Below are 14,050 nucleotides of genomic sequence, written 5' to 3' on the forward strand. Positions count from 1 at the left end.
CAGGAATGTAAAGCAGCTGGTTCTGAATACAGGAGGTAATAAAAAATACAAAACCAGATAAATTCCACAAAACTCATACAGATATTCAGTGCACTCAGATACCTAAACACACACACAGGTACATAAAAATACTAAAAGCAGTGCTTTTAGTTACATATTAATATATATAATATTATATATTATTAAAAGCAGTGCTTGTAATTATATATTAATATATATATTATATATGTAGATATAATGATATCTGTTTCCTTGGTGAAGTCCTTAAAACAGGATTGGGTTGTGCCACTGAACATGATGATAAAGATGTGGGTTTAAGAGAGTACTCTGAGTTTAAGAATTAAATTAATTCTTTGGCGTTTTCTTAACAGCAGATGAAGTTCTCAACGCATATTTTACAGTTTAGTGTGTAACTGTACTTCCCACACTTCCTTTTCCAGCAGAGGATTTCTAACTGTGGGGATGGCAGTGCCCTAACCTAAAATACACCTGTGTGCTCTCCCCTTTGTGCAGCTCCAGAAAGAGCCCGTGCAACAGCTCGGTGCCGAGCGACGCGAAGCGGCCGGCGGAGCTGATCGGCCAGGAGGTGGTTCTGGTGTCCTTCCTGCTGCTCCTGCTCGTCTGGTTCCTGAACCGCGAGTTCGAGGTCAGTTACCGGCTGCACTACCACGGGGACGTGGAGGCCGACCTGCACCGCACCAAGATCCAGAGCATGAGGGATCAGGCTGACTGGCTGCTGAGGAATATCATCCCCTACCACGTGGCCGAGCAGCTGAAGGTGTCCCAGAGCTATTCCAAAAACCACGACAGCGGCGGGGTGATCTTTGCCAGCATCGTGAACTTCAGCGAGTTCTACGAGGAGAACTACGAGGGTGGCAAGGAGTGTTACCGAGTCCTGAACGAGCTCATCGGGGACTTTGACGAGCTGCTGAGCAAACCCCACTACAGCAGCATCGAGAAGATCAAAACCATTGGGGCCACCTACATGGCGGCGTCGGGGCTGAACACCTCGCAGTGCCAGGACAGCAGCCATCCCCACGGGCACCTGCAGACCCTTTTTGAATTTGCCAAAGAAATGATGCGGGTGGTGGATGACTTCAACAACAACATGCTGTGGTTTAACTTCAAACTCCGGATCGGCTTTAACCACGGCCCCCTCACGGCCGGGGTCATCGGCACCACCAAGCTGTTGTATGACATTTGGGGGGACACTGTGAACATCGCGAGCAGGATGGACACCACCGGCGTCGAGTGCCGCATCCAGGTGAGTGAGGAGAGCTACCGCATCCTCAACAAGATGGGGTATGACTTTGACTACAGGGGGACGGTCAATGTGAAGGGGAAGGGTCAGATGAAGACCTACCTTTACCCCAAGTGCATGGACAACGGGATCGTGCCGCATCACCAGTTGTCCATATCTCCAGACATTCGGGTTCAAGTGGATGGCAGCATTGGGCGGTCTCCGACGGATGAGATTGCCAACCTGGTGCCTTCTGTACAGAATTCTGATAAGATTGCCCATGGCACAGATAACTCAGAGGCCAAGGACATCCTTCCTTCCGCCAAGAAGCTCCAGAAAGACGCGGCGAAGGCAGAGGAGAGGTGCAGGTTTGGCAAAGCCGTGGAGAAGGATGACTGTGAGGAAGCGGGGACTGAGGAGGTCAATGAACTGACAAAGCTAAATATCTCTAAGAGTGTATGATGAACTGTCAGAGTTGCATGAAGTGCTCTGTCCATAGAAACACACAGACTTTTGCAATTGGCAGTTTTCTTTTTCAAGAGAGACCTTCTCCACACCTGGGTTGTACGTTTGTGTTCATTTCGGCACCTGGGGCTGTGTGGATCATGGCTCTTCAGGGCTTGTTTTCATCCATCTCTCTCCTCCATGCCCCAAATCACATCCCAAGCTCCCCAGCTCCCTGTGCAACCATCTTACAGCTGAGTAGAGGATATTAAGTGCCTTCAGATATACTCCATTGGACTCCCTGTCAAGGTACAGAGGCCCCAAGTGAAATCATAGCTTTGGGTATTTATCTAATTTTAAAGAAAAGAGAAGCTGTGGTTATATCATTTTTATTGTTGTTTCTCACAAAACACTTTTTTTGGCTAATGCAACTCCTTGGGTTTTTTATATCTCTCGGAACAATGTTTTACTGTTATCAGACCTTTTGTATGTAACACACAGACATGTGCATGTATCTACCATATGAGACTGCTATAAAGTGCCAGTAAAGCACCACAAGAATGTCTGGGCGAGGGGTGACACACTTTGGGTCGGGCTGGAGGGCGAGTTGTGCCGTGGCTCAGCCTTTAGTTAGGGCAGGAGGAACAGCTGCTGTCGTTCTGTTCTCCTTTCCCGATGCTTTCTGCAGCCTCCATGTGCCATCGTGTGCTTTGGATACACTTCTTTTCCATATAGCCAATGAGTTACTGATCCGTGGGGATGGAAGGAGGGTTGGGACAGTGCCAGCTCTGGGGACAGGTTTCCAGAAGCAGAGGAGAGACCACGGGAGTGCTGCAGTTCAGGGCTCCCGGCTCCGTACGCGGCTCAGTGGGCGAAGGTAGGTGACATCAGTGTCTCTAAGCTGACTGGAGAGAGAGAAAGAGAGAAGCAAAATAAATGTTTTGGGAATGCCTTTATTTATTTATTTATTTTATTCCTGTTTGGTTTTTTGGGGGTTTTTTTCTTATTTCATTTGGGAATTTTTGCACGCGGAAGGGACCGGGAGAGATGAATTGTTCGTGGGTTTAACAGGAGTAATAAGACAATGTTTGAGCCTCTTTGAACTACCAACCACTGTGAGGATGTTACCTTAGGCAATATTTGTTTCCAAGCTGGCCACACTTTGGAAGCCACCAAACACAGCTGAGTATCCCGGCTTCCCTCCAGACTGAACCAATGGTGCTGCGCAACATTTTTCAGGATTTTTACACACACACACACACACACACACACACACACATGCACACTGTGCTTTTGCAGCAGGGAAGAGAACAGAGTGCTCCCTTCCTGCTGCTGAAAGCAGGAACAGGGAGAAGAGTCCTTATAGTGAGCTGAGAAGCACAATCATTTCCCAGTCCTGCGGACAGCTCCATGCAGGTCCCTGGGAGCAGAGGCCCGCGGGAGCCCAGGAGCTGAACTGTGGAATTGGGGGCTTAGGCTGTGCCTGTCTGCCCTCTGCATGCTTCCACCACCTCCCTCTCTGGCATTTGATGCTCTGCTGGGGATCATATTGACCATTCAACTATTCAGCTCCCTCTGATACCAAATAAAGTGAAAGGGTTTTTATTCCCAAACAAGTTGGTCAGCCAGGGAAGAGCTGGGGAGGGGTGGTGCTGCACTGGCTGTGTGGTGCTGGTGGGCTCTTTCCATCTGAACTCAAATCAGAATGTATTGATTCTTCCTCTTATCCCCATGTGATTTGGGGGTCTGAGTAATAAATAAATCTGTTGTGGGGTTCCTGTTCAGCTGCTGGAGATCCATCTCCACTCCACAGTCAGCATGGAGCCTGTGAAGCTTTTATCAGATGTGAGTGTGTGGGATTTCTGGATCTCAGTTAAACAGAACTCTGCACACAGGCCCTGCAAAGCTGTTGATTATGCAGGTAGTATCCCATTTGATAGGAAAGATGTTCAGAATTCATCTTCTTCGCTCGATCTGCCAGCACACAACAAACCAGGGAATCCTCACCCCCAAATCCCTGTGCCACAAGTGTTGTTGCCTGTTTGGAGGCAGTTCCCAATGAGCAACAATGTGAGGTGGTTTTGAGGGCACAGTTTTCCAGCAGCTTCCTTCTCCCTAGGTTACACTTCCCTCCTCCCCATTGTGGGTTGCACTTCCAACTTTCAGGTAGTAATTCTGCAAATACCTCTTGCATCTGAAGAATGTATTCCTGAAACCATTGTTAGGGTTCTTGCTTCAGTTGTGTCAGTATTCCTTTTCCTACAGTCAAGGAGCTAATGTGATCCAGAATTGTTTACATGCCTTCTAGTGTTATGTTATTGTCTCAGAGTCGTTCCAGCCTTTCTCCCTTTCACTTCTTTCTCCCGGTTTTATAGACTCTGCCTCTCCCTGCTCAGCTGTGTGCAAGGGCAGAGCTCAGTCAGGACACACCAGCTCCTTGAGACGCTGCACAATAACCAAACCTCCACCAGCCCCAGCCCTGCACCCGGGATAGGTTGGCAGAGGGTGGTTAAACCCGAAAGGAAAAGGTGCTGCTGGACCCAAAGCACCTTTCTCTTCATTGTTCAAGCACTTCAGGATGCAAAATCCTTCTTCTTCAGCCTATAAAGTACACAAGGCTCCTGTGCTGCTGTGGTGTGGGGCTCTGGGAGTTTCATTGGCACTAAACAAATAAAGGCACTGAGGACAGCAGTGCTGGTGGACTCTGAAATCAAGGGCTGATGTCTGTACTGGGAACTGCCAGTGATGGTACTCTGCCTTAACTGGATTGGGAAAAGGCTCCTGATGAGTGACCAGCTTGCTCATTGCCAGGACAGCAGCAAGAATCCCACAGCTGAGGCTGCCAGGGGTTAAATCTCTTCAGTGTAATAACCAAACCAAGAAATTCAGTTCTCAATGGATGGTTTGGAGGGGGAGATACCTGTTTGTGTGGTAAACCAGTGTGAGCTGAACCTTCACACCTCCTCTTATGCTTTTGAAGATTTATCCTGACACAGAAATGACTCTGGAGGCGTTTCTAGCAGGGTTGTGTGGCTCTGCTGCAGAATTCCTGACACGTGTGCTGGTGGGAGGCCACAGGCAAAGTTCACTCCATTAAAATGCTTGTGCTGTGTGTGCTGTTGGTGCCAGCAGTGCTGTCAGTGAACATGGGGGGGTGGCTGGGTCCCCAGGGATTTATTCAGCAAGGACAATCCATGTGTGGCTGTGCTTCCAGTCTTTAGGGTGGTTTAATGACACTGATTTAAAATGGTTCAGAGAAGGGGCTGGGGAGATTGCTGAGTGTTCATGAGCCCTGTGTTGCTTTCTGCCACTTGCAGCACCTGCTCTGAAGTGCAGAGTGACAAGCAGTGCACAGAGTATTGTGGGCACTGAGGTCTTAATCTGCTGCTAACACACCAAAATGCTTTTTCCTCCCTGCTGCTCCTGGGAGAGATTTCTCAGTGAGAACCAGGTAAACGGCATTCCTATGGATTAACTTCCAGCATTAGGATTTTGAGGATGGATTTGCCTGTTACTTCCCAGGATTTGGGGCCATTTCCCTTTGCTGGAGGTGACCTGAGCCCTGTGAGCAGAGTGAGGCAGTGCCACGGTCTGGCTGCAGCTTCTGCTGTGTCCCAGGAGTGACAAAATGAGGGGAGGAAAGGGTGGATACCCCAAGGGCTTTACACAAAACATAAGTATTTGGATACTCTTCCTTTAGGGCTAAAACACAGAAAGGAGGTGCCCAGAGCAAAAAACAAAGGGAGTTCCCCATTGTTATAGCAGCTTTAGCTAAAAAGGAGTTTATTCCTTAGTAAAAGGCCAAGTTTTTAGGGTTTCTGGCATTTTAAAATCGCTAACTCTGACCTGTATCTAAAACTTTAATTCTGAATACAGCAAAAGGTGTTGCAAGGGAGCAGTTAATTCATGTCACAACATCTCAAGAGGCTGAGGGTGCCTGAGGTTGGCTGTAATGCCTTTGGCTGTTTAAATCTGCACCTCAGCTTGGGGGGAGGGGTTCTGCTAAATTTAAAGACCCTGTTTTCTCCCTTCTTCCCTGCTGTGGTCTCCACCTGGGTGTTTGCTCCATCTGGATGGGACACACAGGTGGCTGTTGCCTCCTTGCTCCTCACCTTTGGGAACCTGTGTCTTCCTCATTGCACGGCAGCACCTGGGCTGAGCTCACGGCTCCGGGTGCTGCTGCTGGTGCCTCTCTGTTCCTGAGGAAAGAGGAGATTGTGTTTGCTTTGATGTCTTGGTCCATTTTGCCTGGTCACAGCTGCAGCTTCCTCCTCGTGGTGGTGACAGAAGATACAGAAGAAACACATCCCTGCAGTTAAATTCAAGAATTAAATTTAAAAATGCAGTTGTTGTTTATTGATGTGATTTTTCCAGTTGCCAGAAATGCCAGAGGGGTGGTTTGACTGTGAGTACAGAATGATTTGCATGTGGGAACAGCCAAGGTGGAGGTGCAGGGATGACCCAGTGTCATGGCACTGCCATCTCAGTGCCCAGGCAGCTGTGAAAAGCCAGCTGAAGTCTCAGAGAAATGCTGAGACTTGTCTGGCTGCTTGTGGAACATCAGTTTGGGCAGCAAAGTCATTTGCCCCATTGCTTTTCTCCTTTTGAGTTCTCTCTGCAGGATTTAGCAGTCCTTGGTTTGTTTCCTGGGGTAAAACTTGAATTTCTCTTTGCTGTTGCTGAGACTGAACTGTGCAGGCAGTGGCAGTGGGATTCTGCAAAATCCTATCAAAAAGCTGGAATTAGTAACCATCACTCACCAATTCCTGCAGGCCCTGGAGCAGTCTGAGTGCTGCCGTGCTCTGAAGGTGTCTCAGGTCAGAGCTGGAGGTGGGACACAGTCCCAAAGTCCAAAGATCCAAAGTCCTGCTTTGGATCCATATGGTAATGTGCTTCCAGGTGTGGAATCAGGAGACAAGGAGAAGGGAATGTGGAATAAGCTGCTGGATGATGCAAGGGCTGATCTGTATGTGCAGGACTGCAGGAGAGGAAGGTGTCTCAGGTGTGAAGCAGAGTCTTGGCTTCCCAAGCTGTTCTTGTTTTCTGGGAACCAGAAGCCCTTAAAATAGGCTGATTTTATTAAAATGTGCATTAACACCACCCTCTGAACTCTGTCCAGGAAGTTTTATTGGTGAAAGTCAGACAGCAGGAGCTTATTGCCTATGTCTTATTTAAAGAGTTCATTTAAAAATCAAACATCAGGCTCTGTAGAAGTTGAAGGAGGACAAAATAAAACAGGAGTGGGATGTGTCTTGACCGCGGTGCAGTTTGAGGGTGCCATGGGAAGGAGGTTTGAGGTGCTTTGCAGACACTGGGTAAAGCTCTGGTAGGAAAAAAATACAAATATTTTATATAAAATCTCTTTCAAGCCTTTCTGATGTGAACTGAACTTCTGTCTCAGCCCTGATAAGGGGCTGGGCTGTACAACATGTACAGAACTGTTGCTCCTTGCCTTTGGGACTCCGTATTGGCTCCAGAGAAAGATTAGTTTGGACAAAACAGATTGGTGGGAGACATTTAAAGCTCTTTTTTTTTTCCTTGTCCCTTACTGTAGCTGCTAAATATTTGCTGCCCTAACCCAGCTGCCCAGCCTGAGGCTGGCCAGGAGCTGGAGGCAGGTCCCCAGCATCTTCCCACCCAGCTGCTCCAGGGGTGGAGTTCAGCATCCTCCTCAGGAGCTGTCCCACGTGCCAGTCCCCACACTGGAGATCAGCATCTGAGGCAGCAGCTCTTGGTGTTTTACACTTCTGGAATGACCCCAAGGCCGCTGTTGGCATCTCCTGTCTCGGCCCTGGGGTTGTTTGCTCCATTCTCTCCCTGTTTTCTGACTCACTGCAACAACTGCACAGAATCCCAGAATGGTTTGGGTTGGAAGGAACCTTAAAGCTCATCTTGTTCCACCCCCTGCCATGGCCAGAGACACCTTCTACTGTCCCAGGCTGCTCCAAGCCCCATCCAGCCTGGCCTTGGGCACTTCCAGGGATCCAGGGGCAGCCACAGCTTCTCTGGGCACCCTGTGCCAGAGCCTGCCCACCCTCCCAGGGAACAATTCCTTCCCAATATCCCATCCATCCCTGCCCTCTGGCACTGGGAGCCATTCCCTGTGTCCTGTCCCTCCATCCCTTGTCCCAACTCCCTCTGCAGCTCTCCTGGAGCCCCTTTAGGCTCTGGAAGGGCTCTGAGGTGTCCCTGGAGCCTTCTCCTCTCCTCTCTCAGCCTGGCTCCAGAGCAGAGGGGCTCTGGCCCTCGGAGCATTTCCATGCCCATAATGGATTTTAATGTCCAGAAATTGAAGTGTTCACTGAATTGAAAAACTGCAGAGAAGGTCATGGCTGGGAACAGTTGGTACAGTCTGAAGTTCCCACTCTCACTGGTGATGCTCTGACCAATCTGTCATCCAGCTCATTGCTGGATGTGTGGTGTAAGCCAGTGCCACCACTTCCATGTCACTGATTTAGCCATCAATTCTCAAATCCTCCTTTGGATGAGTCAAAGTGGCTTTCTCAATTTTTTCCTTCTTTTCCTCCCCCAGTTACTCAAGTCTTCACTTGTTTCTACCTTTGTGCATCAGCTCCATCTTTGGAATTGAAGATGGTTTGTATCGACTTGTGCTGAGAGATGCAGCTCAGGGCAGGGAAGGACTCTTAGCATGTGGTCCATCTGTGGGTGTGCCCAAGGGGAATTGCCTCTGCAGTGGCTCTGAAACTTTGCCTTTTCCAGGAGAGCCCAGAGCTGTGTTTGGGGTTTATTTCCAGTTCTGGATGTACCACTCCACCATGTCCAAAGGAAAGGGTGGCAGCACTGCCAGCTCTGCTCTGCATCCCTGCCTCAGCCAGGGTTTGGCCACTGCACAGGTGGGTGCTGGTCCCACCGGCACCAGCAGATGTTCCAGGAGCCCACAGTTACCGGGGACCCTTCCCAATTTAATTGCTTCTGCTTTCAGAGCCCATGCTGAGATACAGAGATACATAATACATATGCTGAGACAGAGACCTGTTACACCCTACTGCAGGTACAGCTTTAAACTTCCAAAGTAATAAACTCTTTAAAGCCAAGAGCCTTAACAACTCCAGCATCTGCTGAGACAAGAAACACAGCTCTGAGGTCGCGCTGAGTATTTGGGAATTTTTCCTGCTCGATGGCGGGTGTCTCTGGTTTGCAGGGAGGCAACAGCAGTATCCAAAGATGACAGGAACCCTGGCCAGCCTCACCCATTGCCCAGGAACAGCTAAATGAGTTCTCCTGTGTTCTCAGGAAAGTCACCTCGCTGCTCAGTGCCAGCTGGAGGCTTTAGGTGTTGCATTGCTCAGGAAAGCTCCTCCTTTCCATGCAACAGTGTTCTTAACTTAGCATAAAACATTGTGTTTGCCGGTGGCAGGGGCTGGATTCCTCCTTTCTCGCCCTTTGGTTCTTTCAGCATTGAGGCCAAGGCAGGGATGTAAATGATGGGAAAGGGGAGGTGAGTGGGGAAGGAGCCCCTGGAGCCAGCCCCAGTGGAGGAGCTGCCGTGTAGGTGCCTGGGCAGCATCCTGCCCCATGCAGCCAGGCCATGGACACCTTGGGAAATGCACCTTCCCTCCTGCCTGTTGGTTTGCTTTTCCCACAGAGCAAATTTCAGCTGGCTACTGAAAGCCTGCACTGTGAAGCAGCTGTGTCTGACCATGACCGGCTGGGACTGGGGATAAGGGTTGGGATTTGGGGTTGGATCTGCCTCCCTCTGTCCACACAGTGACAGCCACACAGTGATCCCCCTGTAAAAGCCGTCACTGGGCGTCCAGGGTGGTGGTACCTGATTACAAACAGCCCAAGAGAGATTGTTTTTGGAGTGATCAGCTGAACCCAGGGTTGGTTTTGGTTTGCCAAGGGCAAGGAGTGGACCTGGGAGGCAGAACAGGCCCCTGAGCATCCCCTGCTTCCTTGAGAAGTTCCCTCAGCACTGACCCAGGGCTTCAGCGCTCCCTGTCCTTGCACAAGCACACGTGGGGATGGATAGAAAGCATTAATTGAAAATGCCATTGAAACATTATTGAATTACAAATTGAAAATTAATTGAGAACAGTTTCCAATTAAAATACTTTAAGAGGCAAATTTAAGTGTTTTGAAATCTCCAGATTAGCTGGACATTCTTTTTTCCTGGTATCTCTGGTTCCTTTTCCCTCCTGCCCAGTGCAGCCCGTGCTTCTCCCTCCCTTGCAGAGAGAGAACCGCTCTGTTTACACACCCTGCTGGGGCAGCCTCGCCCGGGCCTGTGCGGGGGGACGGGGCTTCCTCGCAGCAGCCTCACTGTAAATACTCTGCCAATGCTTCGTGGACAAACCGAGATGGCAAAAAGTTGTATGTGTGAAATATTAAGCTCTGTGTGTATATAGATCCAACACGTATTATCTGCGGCTCTGTAATCAATTGTATATTAAACTGTTCCACTGTATGGCCGATCATTTCATGCTCTCTTAGATGTAGAAAAGCTGAGAAATAATTCACAATACACTGTGTCAACTCCAAATTGGTTTTGCTTTCGTATTTTTGCTCCAACCCCGCTTCAGCCGCAGCCCTTGGCACATGATCTGGAGAAAGAATAGTTTGGAATAGGTTTTTCAGCCCTTTGTTTTGGATCTGGCTTCTAACAATGTTTCTTTGATAATCATGAAGCCACCAAGTTAATTTTTGATTAGGTGCATATTTAGGAGACATCTTAAGCACAGAAGGAATTTGTCACATAGACACTCTTTGATGTGTTGGTTGGCAGTGAATGACCTTCCTGTTCCCAGTGCCCAGGGTGAGAAGATGAGTCCTTCCTAATTTTTCCTTATTTTAATCCAGCCCTGAAGTGTTGGGAAGGGGCTGCACAGCCACCACTGGCAGCACCTCTGCAGCCACCTTAGGGTGGCTGGGCAAAGCTTTTCCTCACAGGGAGCTTGTGTTGGCCAAAACTGGGGATGAACTTTAAATAGTTATTTTTCTCTTTGGCAGAGAGCATTGATGTTTTACTCTGGAATTTCAGTGCCTTATTCAGATCCCCTTCATTTGCTTGGAAAGGGGACTGAGGCAGTTTTTCTGGAGTGAGTGTCCAAAGAGCAAGGACTGGCTGAGCAGCAGTGGCTGGGCAAGAGGAAGAGCCTTGATAATTCCAAAACCAGAATCTGGCCCAAAGAGCAAGCCCCATGTCTGTCTACACCCCCACCTTTCTCGGGGTTCCTTGTCAGCATTCTGCTGTGTGTTCATCGGGTTTCACTGGAGAATGAAACCCCAAATGAAGCCCTGAGCCTTTCCCAGTCAGGGTTTGACCTGGCAGATGTTAAGGTTTCCTCTGGATCCTGCTGCCTGTCGATGACCAGTGACCCAGCACTATTGTGTCCTGCAGCACCAAACCCTTCTCACCAGGCAGCCACAGCATCTGAATGTGTCCAGCCACACTGTCCAGCTTCCCTTTCCCTACTCTCCCTCTGCTGCAGCAGAGCAAGAGCTGCTGAAATCAAAGAGAAGCAGTGTCCAGTTTCTCTGGCTCCTGACTGATTCTTTTCCCCCATATTTTCAACATTTTCTCCCCACTGACCAGGTAAGTATGAGAGCACACCTGTGGTGCAGCTGGCACCACAGCCCACATTTGCCCTGGGCTCCTCAGTGCCAGCCCAGTGTTTAATGCCAATAGGGGTGTGTAGGCCTTGCTGGGTGTTCCCAGGTATTCACCTTCTGCTGTCAGTGAAAACTGCTCCAATGTTGTCCAGTCAGGTTCTGATTGTGGATCGTGGTGATTGTCAACTGCCAAGGGATATTTTTTAATAAATCTGGTCAAGGTATTTCAAATGAATCCAGTCTTGCTGTTTTCAGTTTGTCTTGTCCTGGGTAAGGCCATGTTAAAGTTTCTTTTCTCCCTGTGCCTTGGTTTGTGGTCAGGACATGTCATACACCGGTGTTGGGTGTATTGAAGGACTCACCCTGTGCATGGTTGGTTTATGTGGGGATGTGTAACAAGAAAAGCCCAGAGATGTCTCAGGGAGATGTTTCACAGCAGTTCCTGAAAGTCTGGGCTGTGTTTGTTCATAGTGAGCCTTGGGTGCTCTGCCTGCTGCCATGGTGTGCTCAGCTCAGCTGGACAGTGGGGGACAGCAGGGCCAGGCCAGAGGCTGTTCCATGTCTCCCATCTCTAGGTGCTGCCAGGGATGTGGTGCCTCAGGCAGGCTGCAGAATGGGATCTCTGTGGGATCCACTGGCTTCTTCCTCTTCTGGAAGAAGGAGGCTCCAGGATTGCCCTGGGTGCTGGGAAGGTGAGTGGTACCCGATCCCACAGGTTATTGGTGTGGGGGTGGTGGTTCTGTACCACCTGGCTGTGCCACTCTCGGGGTTTCTGCTTCTGAGGAACCACCATCACCTCGGGGGTAATGGAGAGGTGCTGCAGCACCTGGAGCCATCTCCCCATCTGTGACCCGTGGGTGGCTGGAAACTGTCCAGCCTTTGCCCTCCTTGCTTGCCCAGAGGTGATATTTCAGCTTTCCTGTGGAGTGAGAACTTCCAGGTGACCTCTGGCCACACATTAGGACCCCAGTGCTCTCCCAGCTCCAGCACTGTAGGAGGTGGGTGTGGAGCACACCTGCCAGCTCCTGCCCTGGTTCCCCTGGGGTATCCTTGGGGGTTTCCTGGGGATCTCCAATCCAAGATGTTTTCCTGGGGCTGCTCCAGCTCTGGGTCAAAACCCTGAACTCCATCTCTGCCCAAGGAATGCCCATCTGCCTGTCTCTGCTGTGCCCGCACCACGATTTCATCAAAGGACTCTGCCCTGGTCCTGCTTCAGGGGCAGCCACTGACTTTCCTTTTCACACCAAAGAGCTTTTCCTTCACTGCTGGGTCAAATCTTTCTTTGGAGCAATGATTTCCCCCTGCTTTCTCTGGTTCTGTGACATTTCAGTGCAGCAAAACCCACAGCAGTTTGCAGTAATGGCTGTGGCCACTGCAGTGGCATGAGGAGCATCATGGTGTGTTGTGGGTCTGCCAGGGGGACCTCCAGGGCTGTGCCCAGCCAGGCCACAGCAGCTTTGGGTCTCACTCATTTATCACAACTTTGCTTTTGGTAACTAAACTTCTGTTGCTTTGCGACATCAAGCAGCAATTCTTATTTCCCAGCCTCACAGAGTTAATGGGAATTTAAGAGCTAGATGTAAATGAACTTCATTAACATGCTTAATTATCTTACAAACCTCATACCCATTTGTCCTGCATATGCTTTGTACTTGACACTCAATGACAAAGTGACCATGTTGGGCTTGGCACAAGGTGCCTGGGAGCAGGAACCTTTGGGAGGAGCCCAGCTCTGCCTGCAGAGGGGCTGTGTTAGTGCCAGGGGCACACTGGAGGTAAAATGTCCTTTTTCAAAGGCTGTGTCCAAGCTAGGAGATGGGAAATGATGTCTAGAACATGTGGCAGAATGGCACGATCTTAGGAATGATCTGTTCAAAGCAAAGAACCAGCACGGAAACAATTGAAACAAACTCCAAATCCCTGCCTGTTTGCAGCCCAAGATCCTGGACTGGCATTCCATGGTGGCACATGATGCTTTTCACAGGGGAGAAGCTGTGCTGAAGTCACAGTACTGGGTGCCTTCAGCAATCTCAAGGAATGCTTCTGTGCTTATTTAACTTACTGAAAAATAGCAGAAAAAATGAGCCTTTACTTCGAGGTTGATTTGCAAACCCATGGATCTGCCCGGGTAAGGGACAATGCAAACCCCAGCCTTGTGCCAGAGCCCCCTGAGGGTTTAGGGGCTGTGACAGGGTCTGGGCACAGACATCAGCTCTTTCATACACCAGCTTTGTGTTGGAGCCACCTCTGTCAGTGGACACTCGGCACATGAGGTGACCCATCGGGTGCTGCTGCGTGTGCCTCGCTCACCTTGCAATGTGAGAAAAGCAGTGATGTTGTGTTGGTTTCTGATTTTTGGGCATGTGTTTGGAACCAAGCTGAAGCAGAACATGGAATTTTGCAGGCTTGAGAGGGAGAAAGCACCCAGGAGGAGCAGCCCTGGGAACAGCTGTCCTGCCACCACGGCAGTGGTGAGTCCGTGTGTCCGGGCAGTGGAGAGCAGGGAGCACAGTGCATAGCAAAGTGCTGACGAAGGATCTCCTTCCCTTCTCTTGCTCTTGCCAGCTCATGTTAAGCCAAAGACACCTTGTTCCTGCAGGGGCTTGGATAACACCCCAGCCTGGGCACCCCTCTGCCTTCCTCCCTCTGCATCCAGCCCCCTGGTCTGAGGCCAACATCCCTATCACGTTACCAGCCCCGTTCCCCTCCAGCGCTGGCAGTCGGGAAGTTTAGGAGAGAGAATGTTGGAAACTGTGGAGCTGGAGCTCTAAATAATTGTAAATATGAGCAAAC

At 49.8% G+C, this 14,050-nt stretch overlaps 1 protein-coding gene and 1 long non-coding RNA gene across 4 annotated transcripts in view; one reads left to right on the forward strand and one right to left on the reverse strand.

Annotated features, from left to right (window-relative positions):
- Positions 1 to 2,640, forward strand: part of ADCY9 (adenylate cyclase 9) — an 81,838-nt gene extending 79,198 nt beyond the window's left edge. For both annotated transcript variants that reach the window (XM_023936485.2, XM_023936486.2), the window contains one exon: positions 514 to 2,640. In XM_023936485.2, coding sequence (XP_023792253.2) covers positions 514 to 1,702 — 1,189 coding nt within the window. In that variant the 3' untranslated portion in view covers positions 1,703 to 2,640. The remainder of the gene's footprint in view (positions 1 to 513) is intronic.
- LOC111935899 (uncharacterized) overlaps positions 2,058 to 14,050 on the reverse strand; it is a 28,918-nt gene continuing 16,925 nt past the window's right edge. For both annotated transcript variants that reach the window (XR_015277329.1, XR_015277328.1), the window contains exons 4-5: positions 5,797 to 7,007; positions 2,058 to 2,589 (exon numbers count right to left, since the gene is read on the reverse strand). This is a non-coding gene — a long non-coding RNA (uncharacterized LOC111935899). The remainder of the gene's footprint in view (positions 2,590 to 5,796; positions 7,008 to 14,050) is intronic.

The sequence above is a fragment of the Cyanistes caeruleus genome, chromosome 17 (genome assembly GCF_971803275.1).
Source record: "Cyanistes caeruleus chromosome 17, bCyaCae1.hap1.1, whole genome shotgun sequence".
NCBI classification, from domain to species: domain Eukaryota; kingdom Metazoa; phylum Chordata; class Aves; order Passeriformes; family Paridae; genus Cyanistes; species Cyanistes caeruleus.